Genomic DNA, 20,126 nt, shown 5'->3' on the forward strand with positions numbered 1-20,126 from the left:
CACTAGTTCAAAATAACTGGATTTTGTCCGCCAACGAAATGAAATCTTATGATTGGTAGAATTGTAAAATATGAAAATATTGACAAAAATAAATTAGAAGAAAATATTTTATTATTTTAATTAATAGATAGATAATTTAAAACAAAAATAAAATTTAAATGAAATAATCAAATGTAAAATATCGTGATATTATACAAATTATAATTTTATTATATAAATTATAATTTTGCATTTACATAATCCAACGAGCGTACTCTAACCAACGCTATAACGTTTTCTCTTATTCCCAACCCCGCAAACTAGCCGTCTTACGCCATCTTCGGGTGGTGGGTAGCGAAGGCCGTCCCCTGTGGTCGCGAATCCTTTCATATCCTTTGAGATTGTATACGGAGTGTACCGACTGCCGGGTCTTTTCTTGACGTCTGCTTTAAGTTCCCCGTCGTTATCCTTTTCATCAATCATCATCATTGCCTGCTTGCGGTGAGTAATAAGTCGCCACCCTCGAAAATCCCATGTCCAAGCTATCGCGGCAGCAATCCCACTCCGAGCTCTGTTCCCAGGTCTCTCTCTCTCATCTTCTTTTTTCTCCCCGACTATTTCATGTTCAGTTGTTTCTGATTGAATTGCATTTTATTTTGCTTTTCTAACTTTTGCTCGATTTGCTACTGAAGTTCGGATTCATGTTTGAAGTTGTCTTCTCCTTCTTTTTAGTTTGAGGTGTGTGTATATATATATATAATTTTTTTTTCTTGTCTTAAGAATTTTTGAAGGTTTTTTTATTTTTTAATATTTTTTTTTAATTTTAATTGGTAATTGTAGACATTTCATTTGTATTGGGACTCACGTTTATAATGGCATGATCAAACTTGAAAACAAAGAGGTCAAAATAATTTAGAGGTCAATATATGTTCAAAAGCTAAACAACATAAAGTATTTTAATATTTAATCCTTTTATTTTCCTAGTCCAATTCTATCAAACAAGGAATCTCTGTGCTGCCCTGCCCACTTAGGAAGAGAGTGAGTCATGCCCATTAACCGTGAGGTGAAACATGTTGAAGCTTACACTGTGGCTTGGTGTTTAGGGTCATCAGCAACAAGCTAGCTCGATACTTGTCAACAAAATGTACTCTCTTTTGTAATATTGGACATCAATTCAGGTAAAAGTGTCTATGTAGGTGCCCCTGCAACCCAACCAAATCCACGGCCCCCAGCTAGGATTAAGCATGCATATAGCAGAGCAGAAAGTGATGTACTAGCAGCTAAGCGTTCACAACTTGGGAGAGTTGGGTATGACAAGTTGGAGAGAGAGCCTTCAACCAGGATGAAATTATTTGAATTGTGGGGCACCATCTCCACATGACTGTTTATTGCGTTTCATGTGGCCTCTTGAACTGCTTGGAGTGGCAAGCATGAAAGCCCATCGTCCGTATATTTTTTGAAGAAATAATTGAAGAAAAGAAATGGATTCTGTAAAGAAACAAGGAAAAAGAGTCGAAATGGTTAAAGAATGGTTTTTTCGTTTTATTTCCATTTCAAGGTGGGATAGGAAGGGGCTAGTCAAAACTTTGATCAGTTGAGAGTTGGCCAAAGATATTAGGGCATGATTCCCAGTTATGCTTTTCCCTCGCTTCCCAGTAACCACCAATATAGTGGTAGGTATTGTTGCTGCTGTCCTTTTCAAACCACCTTGGTTTCCAACCCTTCTCTTGCATTCCCCGTGCCTGCAAAGTCATATTTGACAAGATTTCCTTATATTTATCATGTATGGTTTGAAAACAATCATATGTAGATAATCTGGATAAATACACTTTGCACCCTCATACTAACTTGAGCATTGCACCCCAAACTGACAGATTGCACTCTCAAAGTACTAAAAACTGATGCGTTGCACCTTTTATTAAGATCTGAGCATCAAGATTGCGCTATGTCAATGGCCATAATTGAATTGGAGCGCAAGGATCAGTTTTTTATAGTTCAAGCGTGAAATGAATTGGTTTTGGTAGTTTGATATACAGTGTGTAAAGTACTTATAAAAAAATATAGTGTGTAAAACTCCTAGTAGTTTCAGGGTGGTGTAATTTTCCCTAGATAATATTTAAGATAGACATGAATTATATACCTGTCGCTGTCTCTGTTCTAGCCGCAACTTCTCCGCATTGGCCTTTTCATACTCCCCATTCTCCAAATACCTCTGATCAGGTCTGAGTCTTGAGTCTGTTGGTGGCAACTTCTCCTGTTTATCAAATTTAATGTCAGCAGTAATGACGCTAGAATTTGTTCTTCCCATTACAAAGGGAAGGGGAAGAAAAAGAAAAGGCAAGAACCTCAAGTCCAAGTGTAAGCTCATTCAGCGTAATGGCAAAGCGTGTTAGATTATATCTGGTTGGATATTCGGATGGCTTGCTCCGTCTCCATAGCAAACAGGGTTCCAACAATGACCCTGACCCTTTCCCTTTCCCAGGATTATCGCCTGTTACATAGTGCATGCTCTCATCCCATTTTCCGATCAAAGTTGCCATTGTTTTACCATTCTTATCTTGGACGGTACCTTGTACCTGCAATGCAACTTAAATTACAAACAGAAATCATAACAATGCTCTAGTTTTGCTAGAACGAGAAAATTATGCAATGCTGATGCTAACCAACTCTCAAAGCAATGGAGATGCATATTATATTGGATGCCAAGGATACTTTACAGCCTGTGTCTTGGATCAAGAATTTTCCTCAAGCTTGTTTTCATAAGGTAATACATTTTCTTATTTAAAGGAAGATTTAATCAATAACATCTACTCCCACATCATCTGCTGACCTCTAGTATAGTTAAATCTCCAATTCCGTTTCTTCATTTTCTTCCATACCTTTTTGCGTTCTTTTTTTTTTTTTTCCCCTCGTTTTCTTCACTTATATGCTTCCAGCATGCCAGGCCCCCCTTTCACATCTTATTAACAAATACTAATCCCAAGGAGAAATAAATTATCTAATAAAAATACTCGCATTCACATATATGCATCGTTCATCAAAATTCAAAACACATTGAAAAATCTCTTCACACATGCAAAGACACATTTACACTAACTTCCCACACGCATGCGCGGAGGGAGGGAGAGAGATGCACCTGATGCGGATTTCTATCAATGATCGAGTGCTCCTTAAATTTTAGTTTACACGAGTAGTCACGATTCCCCTCTATGCACATTGTACCATAGTGGTCGCAGTAGAGTTTTCCTATAATGAGGTTGTAAATGGAAGTCGTTACCTGACAGTAGAGTGTCAGCTATCAGCAGTCAGCTTATGGAAAGTGGAACTGGACATCTAAAGTAAGAAGAATACCTTGCTCCACTGAAAAACTTCACCATCATCAAACTCCAAAGTTAACAGACCAACAGGATCCAGCTGAATCGAACGACCCCAAAATTTACTTTTTAAATTGTTGTCTCCCCAAATTCTCCAGTTGCGCCCTTCACAATGGCATGCAACAATCACCGGGTGATGACTAACCTATCTCAAGATGAACAGAAAAAATGATTGAGTCCAAGTATCAAGAAATAACACCAGAACATTTTACCATTTTACCAGATGAACCATAAAAAATGCTAGAAACAAATTATTTAACACAGTATAAATGAAGATATCAAATTCGAGAAGGTATGATGAAATGTATGGAACATCAAGAAACATTCTAACAGTGAAAAAATACCTTCTCGGAGATGAAACGAAGGCCTTTATCTGGAAAATCAGCTTCGTATGTCTCACCCAGTAACGGATTAAATGGTTTGCAAGTTCTTCCATCAGTAGAAGCATATCCTGATACCGCAAATGCTGCTACATTTAGAATCCTCATAAGGCCATTACCCTACATGTTTTTACCAAGGACGTTAAAGAAGTCCTGGAAGGATATAAACTGGCTGCAACAAAGGCATCAAAGGGTTGTACAAACAATAAAAATAACAGTAAAATTAATCAAGCGAACAAAAGATGAGAAGTTGGACTCTTAAAAAAATATAAATACCAAACAAAAAAAATGAAAAATGAATTTGGACTCTTGAATAAAAGATCAACATGATATGAACAGAAAAGAGCAGGCGAACATCCTTGCCAAATTTGAAGGATTGAAGCCACTCACCTCCAAGGCTCTAAATCTAACAGCTTGAGTAATATATTAGTTTTATGATTAGACATTTTTTACAGACTTTCAAATGCTGCAACCGGTTGTCTGTAGCTGCAAAATAACTAGCACCAGTAATGAAAAGAATCTAGCACAAGTAAGCCTTCTCACTTTTCTAGTACATTCAATACTCAATAAATGCCACTAGTTATAGTATTAACAAAAAGATGTACCAACCTATAACTATAGAACACATGGAGTTGTTTGCAACTAAACAACTTTCAGGAAGATGAGAAAAAAAAAAACAACTTTCAGGAAAGGCAAGCAATAATAATATAATTTTTTAAGTTGAAACTTACCATTTTACCCCATTCATAGGCACGATCTAGCAGGTATGAGTATTCCAGATCTTCATAACATTTCTGTAAAGAAGAGATGGGCTCGTTAAAATAAACTGGAAGGCAGACTTTGGCAAGATCCTTCCCAATATTATCTTTGATCATTGACCAAAGACTAACACCCTTTTCTTTTTCAACTGGTTCAGGCAATTTCTTACGGCGCCTAACATGAGGATACTTATGTCCAACAGATCTACTTAAACAATCAATGCCATCTAGATCCTCTTCTTCATCAGAACCAAGTGGCGATTTCTGAAAATCAGATCCATTACTTCTGATAGAACTGGACGAAAGAAAATCTCTAGTATCAAAAAATGCATTGTCTTCATCATCAGTTTCTTCGTCTCCCTCATGTCTGTCAATGTCATCATAAGAATCACTTGCACTTCCCTCTGAAATACATTTCACAAAAACATGATGGGAGTTGTTAAAGTTTGAACACAATGTACTTATATAGGATGAGTAAATATAGCATACAAAACAAAAGAAGCAATGCACGAGTCTATTATGGTTTCTCTTCTACAACTTTAAAAAATAAAGACAACTGGGTTCGCCAGTTTATAACAGCAACTCATCAAAACATAACTCAGTTAAAACGGGTAACAAAACGATATAGAAAGAACCCTCAAAATGTAACTGCAAAAATACAAGCGATTAAATGTATACAGTGACAAGACAAGCTGAACAGATGCCACAAACATATGAGAGGCATACTCAGAAAGCAAGCTCACTTGTAGACCCCAAATTTATGTTGAAGGATGAAAACTAAGTGAACAGAGCATACGGCGAGAACTAAATCCTCTAAAAGCCAAGTTAATCCACAAGACAATATATTGAAAAGGGAATCCAAACTCACTTTTTCTAAAGAATCATTTTTGTATAATTTTACTCCAATTCCTCAGGAATGAGTACATGCTAACGGCTTCAGATTTCCTACCTGACCTCCAAGGACTAGAGTGGAAGAGAGATAAACAAACAAAGAGAGCCCCATAGTATTTACTCAGGTAGGAACTCTGGGGGATCAAAATCCCATTCTAACTATGTAAAAGGTTTTAAAAAGCCCTAGAAAATAAAGTTGATGTCATACCGCTGTACTTGTCTTGCCTTGATCTAAAGGAATTTCCTGGCTCCGATGCTTGCCTTTGACTCTCATCAACAAGCGTGTTCTCCAAGTCAACCTTTTCTGTCTAGATGAAGCAACAGATAAAAGTATTTAACAGCAAAAAAATTAAAAATAAAAGACACTCATAGAATCAACTCATAAGTACTATAGATGAGAGAATGCTGATTCAAGAAAAGGATTTCAGGTATATAACATGACAAATTTATATAACAAAACATCGAAGACATGTTAAAAGAATGAACAGAAAAAAGTAGAAATAAAAGAAAGGATAAAAATCAACGTCCAAAGGAGAGAGAGAAAAGTTCACCATGTCAAGCATTTCGACGATGTTATCTTTAAAACGGTGGAATATTTAAAAAAAATACAATTTTAAGGCAGTTGGCAAAATCAATATAAAGACGACTTATTTGATTTCTTTGAGAAATATGAGAGAAAAAGGTATTAAAAAACTGGTCGAAGTAGACATTTAATTACTGAATACACTTTCTTCTGTTTTTTTTAAGAAACATAAATTATCCATTCTGCATTCGGAAAAACCCAGAATTATCCATTCTGCATTCTAAAATCACTATAAATTCAAAAATGTAGCAAGGGTTGACGAAACATGTAATCTGGGCAAAAAGGGAAGACATCAAGGAAATCCAGAATTTTCATGCCTATTTACATGTATTCAATAACTTTCATGTCCAGATTATGTTAGTACATACTCTTGTACAACAAAGAAATAAAGTAGCTTATATATAATGCTGATAAAAGTAAAACTGCGTATTATCACCTTCTGGAACAATCCACCTGTTTGGTTCGAAATTTCACGCTAAATGATAAATAATGGAGTTAATTTTGAACAAGATGCACCGAAAAATGGAAAATAATAGTTAAAAGGAAGTAATTAAGTGAGATTGAAGAGAACTGATTTGGGATGAGTCAAGAGCACAATCTCAGATTGAGATGTCAAACCGAGTCAGAAACTGAAAATGAGAATAACCGTCAAGTGTAGATAATGCTACCTCCAAGTGACGCAATGTGTCAATGAGCAACAACTGCTTCTGCTTGAGGACCACAAGGTGCTTATGCAACTCTGAGAGCTCACTCCTCATAATGGTCTCGCTATCCTGGATGGCGACCTCGCTCACCCCCTCCTCCAACAATCGCTGTCTCAACGTCTCCGTCGAAAACACCACATCTGCAGCGGGCGCCATCAGCTCAGCATTCGACACACGCGGAAACATGTCCTTCACCGCCTTCAACGCTTCCACCCACGATGCCCTGTCCTCCCCGCTCTCTGCCCTCAGATGCAGCCTATTCTTCGTCCCCGTGTACACCGAGAACCTCCTCTCGTCCGACTTACTCTCCCGAATAGAACACACCTATGAACAACACACACATACATCATCATACATCATATATCACATCACATTGCAACAAATTTCCCGTGGATATTGTTTCCGAAAACCGCTGTTTAATTAACGAAAACTGCTTCTAATCAGACCGACCTTGAGGTGGATTTCACCGACGGGTTTACGGACGCGGGATTGAGAGCGGGTTCGGCGGGAGAGTCGACGGATGGAGTCTTCGCCGATAACCATCGATCCTCTTTCGGTTTCGTGATTGATCGTAATCTTATCGGGGCCGTGGATTTTGAAATAGGAAAGAACACCGTCCTGGAGAACGAACCACCGGGGACGCCATCCCCGGCCGTAGTTGACCCACTTGTACAGAATGCCGGAGATCCCATTCCCGACAATGTCGTTGATCACGACCTCCCGGTGATCCCGAATGGACAGCTGCCTAGAGAACCACTCCGACACTGAGGATTTGGATCGCGGGATCAGACGGTTGTCTTGGTCGTCGTCGCCGTTATTGGTGGGGATGCGTAAGCTATGGGAGGACCCAGGGTTGCGGCTCGGGGTGGATAGCGATCGAACCGACATCGTCCGGCGTTGCATGTTCAGGAGCTCCGATAAGGACGAGGAGAACGAATGAGTAGAGGCGGCGGCCGCGGCCTGGGTAGTGCGATCCGGTACGGGCGCGACGCAGCAGAACTGATACATATTCTGGATCCGACGATCAGAGAATGATCATAATGAGTTGTTAACGGTGGTGGCTCGCCGCGAAAATCGGGCGGTAATTTGTGATTATTTGTTTTCGAATTTTCTCTTTAAAGTGAGAAGCATGGTTAAATTTCAAAAGTAAAAATTAAATGGGTTTTTGTTTTGTTATATATATAAATATTTAATTAATTAAGAAATTATCAGGAGATGGCGATTCCGAAAACTCCGCCGGAGAACGAAACGTAAATTGGGACGCGGTTTGGATTTGACTGGTTTGCGACGACGAGTTGGCGACGTAAGCAAAATTCCTCCGCATGCGTGCGTGAATGCCAAGCGGTCGGGTCTATCTAAAAGCAGTTCTTCTGGGTGCAAGCGATGCCGCGTACCAATTGCGTACCAACGGCCTACGTGGAGAACTTTGTCAAAGAATAAAAAAAAAATATAAAATGAAAGAAAACGCAGAGAATAGAAAGAACGGAGGAAAAAAAAAGGCAGCCAGCGTTCAAATCCCCCAAATCTAGTGATCCCAACGCATTATCTCCCCCAAATTTCTTCCTCAACACAGGCATCTCTCCCAAATCTCCTCTGCGCGCAACGACGACAAGATGGCGAGGCTCCTCTGCGCACGAGGATGACGGGATGGCGAGGGTCTCCTCTGCACGCGACCGCGACGGTCTCCTTTGCGCGCGAGGACGACGGGATGGCGACGGTCTCCTCTGTGCGCGACCTCGACGGGATGGCGAGGGTCTCCTCTGCGCGCGACCGCGACGGTCTCCTCTGTGCGCGACAGCGACGGGATGGCGAGGGTCTCCTCTGCGCGCGAGGACGACGGGATGGCGAAGGTCTCCTCTGCGCGCGACCGCGATGGTCTCCTCTGCGCGCGAGGACGACGGGATGGCGAGGGTCTCCTCTGCGCGCGACCGCAACGGTCTCCTCTGTGCGCGACAGCGACGGGATGGCGAGGGTCTCCTCTGCGTGCAACCACGAAGGAGAAAAAACCAGAGAAGAGAGAGGGCGCGAAGAGGAAGAGGAAGAGAGAAGGCACGAAGACTGTGCCCTTCGTTCAAAACTATGCGTTTTGTCAAAATATTTTACTTATCTTCAGATCCCTCTCAAACTTTAGCTCCTTCACGTAAAATCAAAAACGGTTCGTTTCATTAAATTGATCCATGTCAGCACATGGGTGCACTTCGGTACGCAATTTCGCTTGACTTTAGAATTTTCCATCTAAAAGACTTGAAAACTGAATGCGAAGAGCAATGTCACTGATATCTTTATTTCATCCCCTTTTTTCTCTACGAGATAATTATACCAATTATGAAAAGTGTTGAAATTCTTTATATCACACAATATTTATATATATGATATAATTTATATTCTCTTATCAATTATAAATTAAGTGACATAATTCACTAAAAAGTTATTTTATTATCAAATGGATGAATCACATTATTTATTTTATTTAAATTATAAAATTTAATTTATAAAATTAAAATTTATCTTTCAAATTAAATAATTTTTTAGATATATTTTAAACACCCATTTGAAAATAAATTTTTCTTCCTCAAAATACAACGAGGGTGCATAGATTGGGCTTTCAATCTTATTAGCAAACCAAAAGATATAAAGTCTTTGGATCGCACGTGGACTACTCAATCTCGATTAGATAGGTTTAAGCTGTTTTGAGGCATTTTCTGGGCCTCTTTCTTTGTTGATCATGGGCCCATTTAATCTTGTGCTCGAAATGCCTTTTCAATCCAGCCCAAGATTTTTTCTTATCTTGATAGAGAGAGAAATATTTTAAGTTTTAATCACAAATAAATTTATTAAAATAAATTTATAAATTGACGTGACTTGATTTAGTATATTAGATTATAAAATTACTTTTATTATAAAATAGATTTAACGTATAAAACTATATCAATTGGAGGTTTGCTTTTGATCTCTTTGTAACTGTATCACTTCTATAATCAAGTTACCACCATGAAAAAATTGAAAAACAAAATCATCCAACTCATAAATATAAATTAAAAACATAATACACATATAGAAACACACAAATAATGTCAACATCATGTCTCCATCATTGCCAAAAAATCACAAGAAAAAACAGGAGAACCCTTTTAATACCCTTATTATTCGGATATCCTCATAGTCATAGTACTCTTAATTAGGTTTAATTAAATAATTTGATTACTGGGGAAGCTTGTTGAGTTTACAATAAGCATAGTCCTTGAATTTCTTGACCTTATACTTGGGAGGGTTTGCTTCATTAACAAGTTGAGGAAGAGGTCCGACTACGCATTCCGTAGGTGGCTCCAAGAATACAGGCCAAGACATCCTCGCCTTTTCTTTATCCACTGTGGTACGGTGCAGCACGCCCTTGTATATACCGTTGCTGAGAATCTGCGTGCCAAGTTATTAAGTACCGTGATAAGTATCTGTGATCTCAACCGTTAATTAATCAACTATATAAATATATATATTTATATATACCAACCAAAATAAGTTAACCATTTTTAAGCTCAATAGTTAGTCTCAGTTTAATTGTTTGAGATCTAATCATGATCAACTTGCCGTATATATATTTATGTATTTGTAGCAATAATTTTTTTCCTAATATTCATGTCTTCTTAATGGTTATATAATTTTCAAAGAGAAAGTGAGTAAATATGGAATTTGCATGAAAAAATTAATTTTTTAATAGTAGATTTAACTATTTTTTGAAGGAAAATACTATTTCCAGAGAAGATTTCGGAAGAAATCTTGTACCAAATTTCATTTTTTTTTTATTTAATGATTAAAGATTTTTAAAATGTCTTAAGTGTTTAAAAAATTATTGAAAAAAGCAAAAAAAAAAAAAAAATTGCCTTTCGCGTTGTGAGGACTCTTTGTAAGAATCTTTTGTGGGTATAGCATTGTCCTTTTTAAAAAAAAGTGTGCAACGTTTACACAACTCATTAATATATTTAACATTATTCGTTGCGATGCGTATTTGTGTACTACATGATTACAGACGACCTGATCGCCCAATTTACAATCGAGTACTACATGATGTATTGATAAATTCTTAGTTGCCAAACAAGAGACGTCTGAAAAGAAAAAGTGAAAGAAAATTATAACCTCAATCTGGTCACCAATGTGGATAATCAGGGCATTGGGAATATACTTGGCATCGATCCAGTGTTCATCCTTGAGAACTTGGAGTCCAGGGACATGGTTAGGGACGAGAATGGTCATGGCGGACAAATCAGTATGAGCAACCACTCCCAGTGTGAGATCAGGTCGAGGACATGGTGGGTAATAATTTATTTTCAGAAGGTATTCTATCTCCTCCCCACCCGCTGCTTCTTTCAGTACATGCCTTTCAAGCCCTAATCCTAATGACAGGCTCTCAAACAGCTTAGCCGCCACCTCACGCATATATTTTGCATACACTTCGTTCGCCTCTCTGCACCACGTACAAAATTAGCCACAAAATAAAAAATTACTTATTTATTTTTAGTTATTTACGACGAAAATATTTATTTAAGACGAGAATGGTATACGTGTATATGTACAGTACAAATACAGAGCCATGATTGGGTTATATGCATGCACCCAATATCATTAATGCGATGATTATCAAATAAGTAAAAAAAAATATCAAATAATTTTTTAATCTAACTATGAAATATGAAAAAATAAAACTTCTAAACATAAACCTCATATTCTTGCAAACCATTTAAAAAGATATGATTTTATCATTTTATCTTCATATATGAAATATAAAATATAAGGATATCACTACTCTTATTAAAAAGATCATAATAAATACTGATAAATAGCATTTCTCGAGAACAATATATACCTGTAAGAAGGAGGGTTCTTGGGCCAGAACTCGTAGTTGATGCATGTCTGAGGCCAAATCTTATGGAAAAGATGATCCACCCAAGATTTCTTGCCGTCGAGATCTTTCTGCAGTTTGGTTCCGTAGCCCTCAATGCTCTGAGAGGATGAGGGCCGAGCGTACACTTCTTTTTCTTCCTGAGGGAGTTGGAAGAACTCTCTTCCAACAGCCTGTAATTTGCTTATAATATCAGTAGGAATGCCATGGTTCACAACTTGGAATATCCCCCACTCCTTGCTGGCATTCGCAATGGAGCGGACCAGGTTTTCTTGATCCGGGTCGCCGAGATCGATGGTCGGGATTTCCGGGACGGGTCCCCGGAACGTGGTGATAGCAGGCTGTTCTTGCTGAGGCCTAACGAATTCTGCAGGGATGGTACCAGTGGCAAGAGACAAGGAATTTGCAACAGCTTGCACTCTCTGTACCTCCATTGCTACCTAATCCCACTTTAATTTTCTCTTTTTTGAGTTATAAATTCCCACCAGCTCGTAGCAAATTAAATAACTGAGTTGGGTTTATTACATACCTAGCTACGTGTGTGTGTGTGTGTATGTATTATATAATTAGTGGGGAGTCATGAAACTGTGATTTTGCCGCAAGAGGGGGGGGGAGAGAGAGAGAGAGAAGAGGAAGCAAACGTGTGGAGGCACCATGTTCACTCGATAGAGGAACCAACCACGTAAAGGACGTGAGGTTATGTATGTTATGGTTCGGTTGTCCTTTCTAGAAGAATTATTTTTTCTTTTACTTTGAAAATATTTAAAAAGAAATGTTATTTTTCATCTTCAACTTATCACTTCAATCGTGTTAGTTGTGTCATATTTTAAAAGATACTGTTTTCGGCCTTCAAGTTGGATCGGAATAAGTTTCTATCTCCAAATTATTAGGACACATATTATATGCTGCATGTATATGATTTATTCTACTCAACAATCCAACATCACATATCGGTTGAGGAAAAAAATTAAAAAGATAAAAAAATAAAAATAATTATGTAATATAAGGTTGCTGAATATAATTTTTCTATATATAATACATATTGCTAATTTTTAAAATTAGATTTTAAAAAATATATTTATCACATGCTCAATGGACATTCATATGACATTTTTATAATAGGTTGGATGACAGCCCAATTTTAAAGAAAATTTTATCATTCATTTAAATAGCTGATATATAAAAAATATAATATATTAAATCAACAAATATTACAAAAAGAATTAAAATCAAGACAAAAGTCATGCAGTACTATTGCTTGAAAAGAACGTCTTATATGTAGTTTACCTACCATTGAGTTTCTTCTATTTTCCTTCCATTTAATTAAGTACTGGTGCATGAAGGAGAAAAAAATAGCAGGCCTAGATATACCAGCCCAGCTAGGCCTGTTCATAAAAGGCCTAAACCGATCCGTCCGCAAGAACCGCTATTGGCCCACTTGACAAAATTCGGGTTCATCGGATCAAGGGGAATAACGGATTTGCTACGTTTTATATCGGTCGAAATCGAAGAAACCGCAAGATTCGTTTTGTTTTTTTTTTCTCTTTTCCAAAAATAGCATAAATCCTCCCTCCATCCATAACTTCCTTTGCTCCATACAAACGACACGCAACCCCTCCGATAATTACTCTCCCCTAGTCCTTCACCTAACCTCCCATAAATCATAATTACTCTCTCTCTCTCTCTCCTCCTTTACGCAACCCCTCCCATAATTACTCTCTCTCTCTCTCTCTACCCTCGTTCACAAGCTGTAGACCAGATACTGAAGGTTACATAAGAAGAGAAAAGAAGAAGAAAATGGCGGTGGCTACGTCGATGAGTTTCAACTTGGCTGGAGCATTCAGAGGCCTCACCTTAGCTTCTCCGAGCTCTTCTTCTTCAGAGGTGACTTGGGGTCCATACGTATGGTGGATCCCAAGCCATCTTCCGTGAGATTGCCGCTGACCATTCAAAATGTGCACAAGAAAGGAGTTGGGAGCACCAAGAACGGCCGAGACTCCAATCAAGTTGTTCATATTTTTCCATCTGAGGATTTACAAATCTATGGGGTTCTTAATTGATTGAAACTGCATATAACTGTAATTTTCAATGTTATCAGTAATATTCACATTTACTCGGACTCGCCTTCCTTCCTACTTCAATAAATGGGTCGATGGATGTTTCCTGGAAAAATAAAAGGCTTTTTTTTTTAATAAGATCAGTCGGGTCATACGGGTTCGACCTGATTCAGATTTGAACGGTTAGATCGGGTCGGTTTGGCGCCTTATTTTTCTTGTATTCGGGTCGGGTCGGTCGCAGAACTAGCATTTTGAGCTCGGCTTGCAGCCCTAAGCCCAGCCCATCAAAAGGTCATTATTAAGTGGAAAAATAAAGGAAGGCGATAATATAGAAAGGAGAAGCCATATGTCAAAGAAAAAGACAAAACTAGCAAGAAAAAAAAATAGGAGGAAAACAAGTCAAACACGTAAAGAAAAAGTAACATAAAGCTGAGTTCCTCGATAAAAGAGAATTGGAAGGAAAAATGGATCATCTTCAACCTCACGACGAGATTTTTAAAAATATTATCTTGTATAAGCAAATGGCTCTTCGATCTCCATTGTACAAAGAGAAACGAGAGACCATAAGAGACTGGAAAGTACACATATTATGGTGGATTTGTCCACAATCCGAGCAGCTCCACAGCAACCAAGCTCACTGGACCTACAGCTAAGAGGGAGAAAAGGCTCCGGTGATATCTGGGGGCACTCCGATACCAAAGTCAGTAGCGAATTCTTGGGTGATGAAGAGAGCTAAGTAAACTGAAAAATAGAAAGGGTTCAGAGAGCCTACTTGTGGGAGGGATGGCTGTTATGTATACCTAATTTGGACCCGACCGCCGAGGGTGATTGTGGGGTGTCAGGTCGTGCTTGGGCCAGACCTACTACCACCCTCATGTCATGACAGTGTGTCAAGTCGCGGCTCAAACTGTCGTGAGAGATCGTGGCGTGTCAGGTCGTACTCGGGTCAGACCCTGCTGCCAGCCTCCTATCGTGGCAGGATGTTAGGTCGTGGCCAAGTCGTCCTACAGTACCTCTAGTAGCACATCTTTGTGTGCTGAGTTCCCTGACACATATTGAATGCAAAGTGTCTTCGGCAGTTCACTAGGTCCCCAAGCGATCATTGCCTTATGGTGGGTGTTGATGTCGTGTTTCACAGCATTAAAATAATTTTTTAATAGTAGACCCCATTCATTTTCAAAAGAATTATGCGACACTTACGCAATACACACTCCATGATTGTATCAAGAATTACTCGTTAATTAAACCACCTATTTATGACCATCCAAACCATCAATCCTCTAACAGCGGCTTACACTAGCTAGGGAGTTGATCCTTTGGGTCCGTGTGCTTAGAAAACAAAAAAATTAGGCAGGCATGTATGCATGCATGCAGCTGATTCCGAATAGATGGGATAATATATAATGACTGAGTACTACTTGTGGTTAGGGGTGTGCATTTCACCCGAACACCCGCTGGACCCGATTAGGTTGACCTGACTCGACCCGTATTTTATCGGGCATTATTTAAGCTGGTTGGAGACCCGACTAAACAACGGGTTTATTAATGTGTGTCAACCCGTCCGACAATATAAAACCATATTGATCCTCAAAGCCTAACCAACCAGTAGTCGCCCACTCAGTCACCAAACAAAAGATTTGCGAGACGAAAACTAAAGATGAATTGGGAGAAAGAAAAGAAATTAATTAGAGAGACCTAGAACCCCAACACCACACACTGACACAGCCCACATTGAGATTTTTAAAAAAAAAATTGCAAGAGACTAAAATTGTCTTCACTGTACCTCAAATGGCGTAACAACCCCCCAGCACCAAACCTAGAGAGTAGCCGCCCACGGTTGCTGAGCTTTCCCGTCTCGGAGTCCTTAAACGCGGGCTGGAGCACAGCACTAGAGCCCATCTGAAGCGCATACTTGAGGGTCAGGTGAGTGGCGATTGCACCTCCGTCGGGATTGCAAAATCATCTCAATTGAAATCTCTGTCGGGATTGTCACTCTGGGAATGCTCCCCGCACTTGCATTCTTCCTCTATCGGCACCGTGCCAAAACCCAGGCAAATCTTCCACAAGTATGTAGGAGGACGCAGTAGAATGCCTCTCCTTTAGTCCCAAGACCACTTCTATCTCTTTTGTTTGTAAATGAGTTCTATTTTCATTTCTAGAAGCATGGAAAACGATCATATTTTAAAGGTTGGGTCATACAGATTCGACCCGGTTTTATTTTGTTCGGGTCGAGTCGATTCGGATCGCACTCTTCCATGAGGTCTATCAGGTCGGATTGGGTGCAAACCCAATTTTACAAGGCCAGGTTGCAGGCCTACTTGTGGTTGCCTGTAACTATTTTGTAACTTTACATAAAATAAAAGATAATTTTATAATATGAAAATTTATTTTTAATGGAATGGCATGATTGTATTAGTTGATTGAAACTAATTGTGAATTGCAAAATAGTTGTAAAGAAATTATAAGATTTTGGTTGCGAATATGTTACATTCTCATCATGAATATGTTGCATCACAAAGAGAAAGACAAGAGACTTCTCATGACTTGAAGCTTGTACTAAATTTAATTTTCATATCTGGCCTCCAATATATTGGTATGAGAAATGTTAGGTTTATAAACTGACGTAGCATATTATGATACGTCAGATTTATTTTACTCTAAAAATGATTATATAATCTAATGTATTATATCAAATCAGACAAATTTATAAGTTTTTTGAATATTTCTTTGTAAATCAAGTATATATGCCTGATCATATGGTATATATTAAACTAAAAATTGGTTCTTAATTTTTCTGGTTAATATCTTTGATTTATAACTTATGTTTTAACAAAATGTTTTTCATTAAAACAAATATATATGTGTTTCTCATGATATATTCAAGAGGTACGTCAGGTACTTGACAAATTTATAGATGGCCGGGCTGCATGCATGAAACTTTCTCCAACTCCGTTTGGAGAAAAGTTCTCTCCATTAAATTAATGGTGGTATTTTAATCGCGACACGAAAGCTTTCCATGATTACATATACATATGAAAGTTTTCGCCAATTTCATTATAGATTATCGCCGATACTCTATTTTTTGCTTAATTTCTTTCGTGTAATCAAAAATATTAATTTGTATTATATATATTATATGCTACAACTATCAGATTTTTAAACTACTAGTTATAAGCGAAACATTACTCAGTGACTTATTTGCAAGTCTATTTTTTTAAGTACCCGAAACTTATAAATATTATAATTTATCTCATAATTAGAAATGATGTATAGTTGCGTGTTGACAGATAACCAAACATACAATTAATTAAGTTGTAACAAAACTCTCATAAAACATATTATTGTCAGTTGTCTATGATTGTTATCCTTAATTACTTGAAGAAAAATTTTACTCATCATCTAGACTACACTACACACCTATTTTTATTTTTTATATTTTTATTCTTTTTACTATAGCAGGTGTGTTGTATAAGAATGATGAGTAGATCTATTACTAAAAATGAAATATAAATATTATATATTTAGAAAAGGTTTGGACAGTGAGTTAAATTGATATGAAATGAGATGAAAGTTTAAATTCGAATAAAATATTGTTATAGTATAATTTTTTAATATTATTTTTATTTTAAAATTTAAAAAAGTTGATTGTTTATAAATTATATATATATATATTAAAAAAAATTAAATGAAATGAAATGAAATAAGTTGAAATTAACTCATTAGCAAGAGTCCATGCACATGCGTCGTTGATGATAAAGGAGATAATTAAAAGCTTGCGATCGGCTTCCATCATTATCACAATACTTTTGCCTTTGCGATATAACATGCATGTACTGTTAAGAAACCTCGTTTCCCTCGACTACGTACCACGCATGCATCACCCCCACATTAGCTGCCACACCAAGATGCAATCATGCAAATATATATATATATATATATATATATATATATATATATCAACCTTGTGCTGTGTTTTCACTGTGACAAACATCTTCTCCTCGAATTACTCCGGCTAAACTCCTTTCATCCCTCCTCCATTTCTGAACAGATCGAAGTTCACAAGATTTTCACTTCATTTTCTGTTTTTCATGTACGTATAATGGCCACGTACGTACATTAAACCCTATATAATCCCACTGCTTTTCACTCATGCTTTCTATCCAGGAATTACAACCCAATTATATATGGCTTCATCATACTTTTTATCCTCGTTCATATTTCTTGAGCTGGCCCTAGTAGTGATCTTATTTCTGATCAGTCCTGCATTTTCCACGCCAAGAAGAACTCTTGATCAGCGCCAAACTGTACTGCAATCTGGATTCAGGGTCTCACTTAAACATGTTGATGCTGGGAAAAACCTCACCATGTTTCAACGTATCCAACGGGGAGTTGAGCGTGGGCGATACAGGTTGCAAAGGCTTAGTGCAATGGCCTCCGCAACCATATCAAATTCTCAGGTTGACGGCCCAATACGTTCAGGGAATGGGGAGTTTCTGATGGACTTATCTATCGGTACACCACCGGTGAGCTTCTCGGCCATCATTGATTCCGGCAGCGATTTAATATGGACACAATGCAAGCCTTGCCAACAGTGTTATCACCAGCCCACACCAATTTTCGATCCGGAAAAATCATCTTCTTTCTCTAAGATGTCATGTGAAAACCACCTATGCAACGCACTACCTTCGCCAACATGCGAAGGTGATGTTTGCCAGTATTACTATGAGTATGGTGACGATTCCACGACCGAAGGTGTCATGGCGACAGAAACCTTCACGTTTGGGAACTCCAATACTAGCAAGGTTTCGATTACCAATATTGGGTTTGGTTGTGGGAACGATAACTTCGGAAATGGGTTGGACCAAGGTGCAGGGCTTGTAGGGTTAGGGCGTGGATCCTTATCCCTGGTTTCTCAACTCAAGCAACCCAAATTTTCATACTGCTTAACTCCCTTTGACGACACCCCATCTGGGACACTTTTGATGGGATCTCGTGCAGGCGCGAATGGCGGCACAAATGCATCAAATATCAAAACAACACCTTTAATAAAAAACCCAACACAGCCAACTTTTTATTATCTCTCGCTTGAAGGGATCTCTGTTGGAAACACTTTTGTGCCCGTTATTAGCGATTTCGAAAAAGATGGCAGTGGCGGCGTGATCATAGATTGTGGGACGACACTTACATACATGTTTCGTTCTGTTTTCGATGGAGTAAAGCAAGCGCTCATTGCTCAAATAGGACTTCCGGTTGACGATTCGGATGCCAGCGGGCTTGACCTATGCTTTACCCTGCAATCTACCGAAGAGCCGCCGGAGCCGATTTTAATCAATTATCCCAGAATGGTTTTTCATTTCAAAGGTGCTGATTTGGAATTGCCCCCCACAAATTATATGGTCAGGGATTCAGTTGATAAGATTTGCTTGGCCATGGCAGACTCTGGTATCTTGGGTATGGGGGTCATTGGCAATATTCAGCAGCAAAACTTTCTGGTGACCCATGATCTTGTGAAAGAAACCATATCGTTCGTTCCTACACAGTGTGATCAACTTTGACCAACAACTTGATTACACTGTCTCTATAGATACACCTATATGTGCATGCGTGTGTGTTTGTATGGTCTCATCGAGATTTGTACGTGCATCATAATATTATATATATTTACTTCTTAAGCTAATTAAATGAACATCTTAGCGTTGAAGTTTCGAATTGTGGTATCAGGATATATATATATATATATATATATATAGAATCCACATATTAGGATTTTTTTGATAAAACAACGTAAGGGAGGGGGGCGGGGGGAACTCATGCATGCACGATCTACAGGCCGAGCCGCCCAGTACTGTCTTTCCTCATCAAGTACTACATGTATGTCATGACAATTTCGAGTTACATTATATAAGTCAGCCGTGTGTTAGCAAACGTGGGATGCACTATAACCTTAAATAAATCAAAACACCAATTAATTTTTAGCATAATTATTAATTAACGTAGAAACCTTCGACATCAGCGATGTGCTGACTGTCATGTAGAAAATAAAGCTTTTAAATAGATTTTCTCATATAATATAAGGAAAACACTAAACCCACCGAGAATGGGTCCCGACATGCAGTGGCCGGTCCCGATAAGTGTTGTTTTTTTTACTTAATGATTAAAGATGTATTTTTTAATAATATTATAATTTTTTAAAAATATATATTTATTTAAGAGTATAAATAAATGTATGAAAAAAAAATAAAAAATAAAAAGGCCAAATGGCCTTCTCGGGAGATTTTGTCGGGCTACACCTTCAGTGTAGTACGACTCTGCATGCATAATATAGATTGACATTCATATTATATCTATTTTTTGATCAATTGATCATCTAGGAATTAGTATTTAAAGCGGAAGGAATAACCCAACAAGACGTTTAAGTTTTAACTAATAGTAAATAGGGTATTAGTCGTTGGATTCCAACGTATGTATATCTAAACATTAAATATGCTATAAGAAAATAAGCGGAG

The 20,126-nt window shown here is 38.1% G+C and overlaps 3 protein-coding genes across 4 annotated transcripts; 1 reads left to right on the plus strand and 2 right to left on the minus strand.

Moving 5' to 3' along the window:
• Positions 1-813: 813 nt before the first annotated feature.
• LOC109012768 (oxysterol-binding protein-related protein 1C-like) lies at positions 814-7,775 on the minus strand. Of its 2 annotated transcripts, XM_018994570.2 has the most exons (10): positions 7,120-7,775; positions 6,634-6,993; positions 5,591-5,690; positions 4,465-4,895; positions 3,698-3,853; positions 3,331-3,498; positions 3,116-3,256; positions 2,325-2,555; positions 2,120-2,233; positions 814-1,721 (listed from the first exon to the last, which is right to left on the minus strand). In XM_018994570.2, exons 1-10 carry the CDS (start codon positions 7,675-7,677, stop codon positions 1,554-1,556), a joined length of 2,427 nt encoding a protein of 808 aa, XP_018850115.1. In that variant the 5' UTR covers positions 7,678-7,775; the 3' UTR covers positions 814-1,553. The 2 variants fall into 2 exon arrangements, with proteins under 2 accessions (XP_018850115.1, XP_018850117.1); XM_018994572.2 differs by lacking the exons at positions 814-1,721; positions 2,120-2,233 and having other exon boundaries at positions 2,395-2,566.
• A 1,953-nt stretch (positions 7,776-9,728) lies between these two features.
• On the minus strand, positions 9,729-12,101 carry LOC109012769 (flavonol synthase/flavanone 3-hydroxylase-like). The gene is made up of 3 exons (XM_035695146.1): positions 11,528-12,101; positions 10,801-11,128; positions 9,729-10,083 (listed from the first exon to the last, which is right to left on the minus strand). The coding sequence occupies exons 1-3, from the start codon at positions 11,995-11,997 to the stop codon at positions 9,871-9,873; spliced, it is 1,011 nt and encodes a 336-aa protein (XP_035551039.1). The 5' UTR covers positions 11,998-12,101; the 3' UTR covers positions 9,729-9,870.
• Positions 12,102-17,751: 5,650 nt separating this feature from the next.
• On the plus strand, positions 17,752-19,176 carry LOC109012770 (aspartic proteinase nepenthesin-1-like). Its single transcript, XM_018994574.2, has one exon. The coding sequence runs from the start codon at positions 17,805-17,807 to the stop codon at positions 19,173-19,175; it is 1,371 nt and encodes a 456-aa protein (XP_018850119.2). The 5' UTR covers positions 17,752-17,804; the 3' UTR covers position 19,176.
• Positions 19,177-20,126: the final 950 nt, after the last annotated feature.

This window comes from Juglans regia, chromosome 1, assembly GCF_001411555.2.
Source record: "Juglans regia cultivar Chandler chromosome 1, Walnut 2.0, whole genome shotgun sequence".
NCBI classification, from domain to species: Eukaryota; Viridiplantae; Streptophyta; class Magnoliopsida; order Fagales; family Juglandaceae; genus Juglans; species Juglans regia.